The 3,118-nt window shown below is 42.0% G+C and overlaps 1 protein-coding gene across 1 annotated transcript in view; it reads right to left on the reverse strand.

Annotated features, from left to right (window-relative positions):
* Positions 1–708, reverse strand: part of LOC107084889 (sphingosine-1-phosphate phosphatase 1-like) — a 3,569-nt gene extending 2,861 nt beyond the window's left edge. Inside the window, exon 1 of the mRNA XM_015374948.1 lies at positions 7–708. Coding sequence (XP_015230434.1) covers positions 7–635 — 629 coding nt within the window. The 5' untranslated portion in view covers positions 636–708. The remainder of the gene's footprint in view (positions 1–6) is intronic.
* Positions 709–3,118: the final 2,410 nt, after the last annotated feature.

A 3,118-nucleotide genomic window follows, 5' to 3' on the forward strand; every position in this document is an offset into this window, starting at 1 on the left:
AAGAACAGGGAGAAGGGGATGGCGGTGCCGGACATGGCGTGGGTGGAGGGCATGCTGTACTCAGAGTTATAGAACATCTCCACTTTGACCACGGGTGGAGAGGCGGGTCTGGGCCAGCCCAACACGTCCTTGGTGCACTGACCCAGGAACATGACCCACACCCACACCATGATCAACCTCCTGCCCACGAACGCGTCCACGTTCCACATGAGGAAAGGGAAGAAGAGGGTGTAGAACAGCTCGTTGCCCAACTCCGTTCCCAGGGTGAAAAAGAAGAACAGGAACCGGTTCTGGATGACAAACTCCTGCCCCGCCTCTCCCGTCAGCGAGTTCCTGCGGAGCGGCTTCAGAGTCCTGACCCCCCCGGGCGGAGCGGTTCCGTTAGGGGAGACATCCTCCACCTCCTGCTCCACTTTACTCTGCCCGCTCTCACCTGGACTCCTCCTCTGAACTCCGCAACAAGCCAAAACTTCCTCTCCAGTTTCGCCGGCTGTGTAATGATGGACAGCCCCGTTGTTGGTAAACTCAGCCCGCTCCGCTGACCGAGCGGCGGCCCGGATCCCGCAGACTCGCTGGAAGCGAGCGACCAGCTGGGGCTCCTGGAGGAGCCGAAGATGTTTCCTGATCTCCTCCATGTTGAGCGGAGCTGCGGGAGGAACCTCTGAACTTCCTCCGGGCGGTGGGCGGAGCTCCTGTCTGACGTGAACTTTGCTCAGAAGGCGGACAGGCTGCGACGAAGAAAACAGGCAGACTGTGATGCCTTCAGGGGCTGTTGGAAATGTGCGACATTTGTTATACAGAAGACATACCGTAACTAATACAGATATTGAAAAACTAGACATTTTATATTTAAGCCCAACTTTGATCAGATCAATATTACAGATTATTACGTTCTCTCCAGTGACCTCAGCGTCAGAATAACCACCGCCTAGAGAGAGTGAACGCCACATGGCCGTCTGTGCGTCAGAGACGCCGCCATATTGAGAGTGTCAAACATCCGTTAACTTTTTAAATAAAAATAACAATTGAGTGTTTTTTTTTACACACCTTTTTGTAAATTTAAACGTTAAGTATTTTAAGACATATAAAAACCGGATTTTTGTATGATAGAAAACTTTATTAGAAGGATTTCTAATAAACCATCCTGGTCTGCAGCTGTTCCATGTCTGACCTACAGGGCGGCGCTAATGAGACCAGATGACAGTTTCCACCCCTAGAACGCGCACTGAGGTCTCCCGAGCAGAGTAGTGGGATTAGGAAAGATTTTAAACCAAAAGTTGTTTTTGTTTTGTCAAAATAAAAGCTCTAATTTCTATTTTCTGCAGGAGACGCTTCAGAATCAGGTGCATTATACTGGAAAGTTAGAGAGGAAAATAAAATCATTGGTTACTACGGGTGATCATTATTCATTTGATAGAGGAATAATACATGTCATAAAATAAATAAATATGCAAAAATATGCAGAGCGATACCAAAAAGAATCCTACATTTGTTAAAGAACAATGCTTTCTGAATAACAATATAGTGGTAAGACTGACATCACTGTAAAAACCATATTTAAATGTATTAGAAACCTTATTCCACCTGTTAACTGAAGGAATAACTGGGGCAGTCGGGGAAGTATCCTTTAAAATTCTCCATAATACATAACCTGCAAAGATAACTAGAAACATTCAACTTATGAAACTTATTAAAGATTCAGATTAAACTTTGACATGCCAAAGATTTGACATTCATCACATAGAACCAGAAACCATCATTCACCTGTTTTACCTGCAGAAAGAACCGTTGGGCTCACCTACATTTTAATATTATATTTTCCAATTATATTACAGCAACTTATTTACATTAAACAGGTCATGTGATCTGCTTCCAGGAGATGTTTTATTTTAAAACCTCCTTTGCTCACAGAGATTTTCCCCTCCTTATTGCAACCCTATGATCATAGTCAGTAAAAAAAAAAATGACTAAACGAAATGGACTGCATTTTGATGATAAGGTGAAACCAAATTAAAATACTATAAAACATGTTATGAGAAAGAAAGCAGTTCATCTTCTGAAAGTTGCAAGTAAGTATATTCAGTTTGATCTTTTCTCTCTGAATCTCTTTTTACTCCTGTTATTTGTTCTCTTAAATTACTTTTATTAAACTTCTTTGTATATCTGTGATTTATTTGATTACATATCCATCCATCCATCCATCCATCCATCCATCCATCCATCCATCCATCCATCCATCCATCCATCCATCCATCCATCCCTGCAGAGGCTTTATCTGCTCTATGCTGCCATCATGTGGACAATAAATGTAAACCAGGCGTGGTGAATGTTTTTTTTCCTAAAGCTTCCAGTGATTCCAGTAGGAAAATCCTTCATATGAACCAGTCTATGATGGGATGACTGGATCCAGGAGAAAATGGAAATAAACAAGTTAGCAGGAAATAGAACTAGGTTTGGTTTAATTTACTGTGATGTGGGGTGAGGGTGTCCTAATGGTATTTTTTTAATGTTGCACTGCTCATTTTTCTAAAGGTTAAATCAAATAATTGTAATATTATATTGTCCAATTATCTGAACAAAGCTTAAGTAGTTTCATTATTGATGGATAATAATTGTAAAACATTCATGCATATAAAGGTACGCAGCACCAAACAACAGGCAAACTAAACTAATGCCTTATTTATACATCTAGCTTTTTGCATCTAACACATGAGACTTTTACACCATCACCTAAAGCTGCTCTGCTTGTGAACAATTCTTCAGATAAGCTAGGGTGACCAGATTTGGGTTTCTGAAAAGGAGGATTATTTTTTTTTTACCTGCGGAGCAGGGAGTCAGCAGGCTGGGGGGGGAAGCACAGGGCCGTCGGTGTCCAGGCTACCATCACTGCAAGGGAGTAACTTTGCGATGAAAGGTGGGGACACTCGGATGGTGGCTCATGGACCTACTGTTACACTTTCATTTGGCTACTTTTCCAAGAATGAGCTCAAACATCTATTTATTGAATCCTATCCTATTTTTGAGAACACAACACACTGATATTTATATTTATAGCTGTTAGAGAGATGCCTTTTGGTGCATTACAAATATAGGGCCCAAAAACAGCAATGCATGAAAA

This window comes from Cyprinodon variegatus, unplaced genomic scaffold (genome assembly GCF_000732505.1).
Source record: "Cyprinodon variegatus isolate N-32 unplaced genomic scaffold, C_variegatus-1.0 Scaffold110, whole genome shotgun sequence".
Classification (NCBI taxonomy): domain Eukaryota; kingdom Metazoa; phylum Chordata; class Actinopteri; order Cyprinodontiformes; family Cyprinodontidae; genus Cyprinodon; species Cyprinodon variegatus.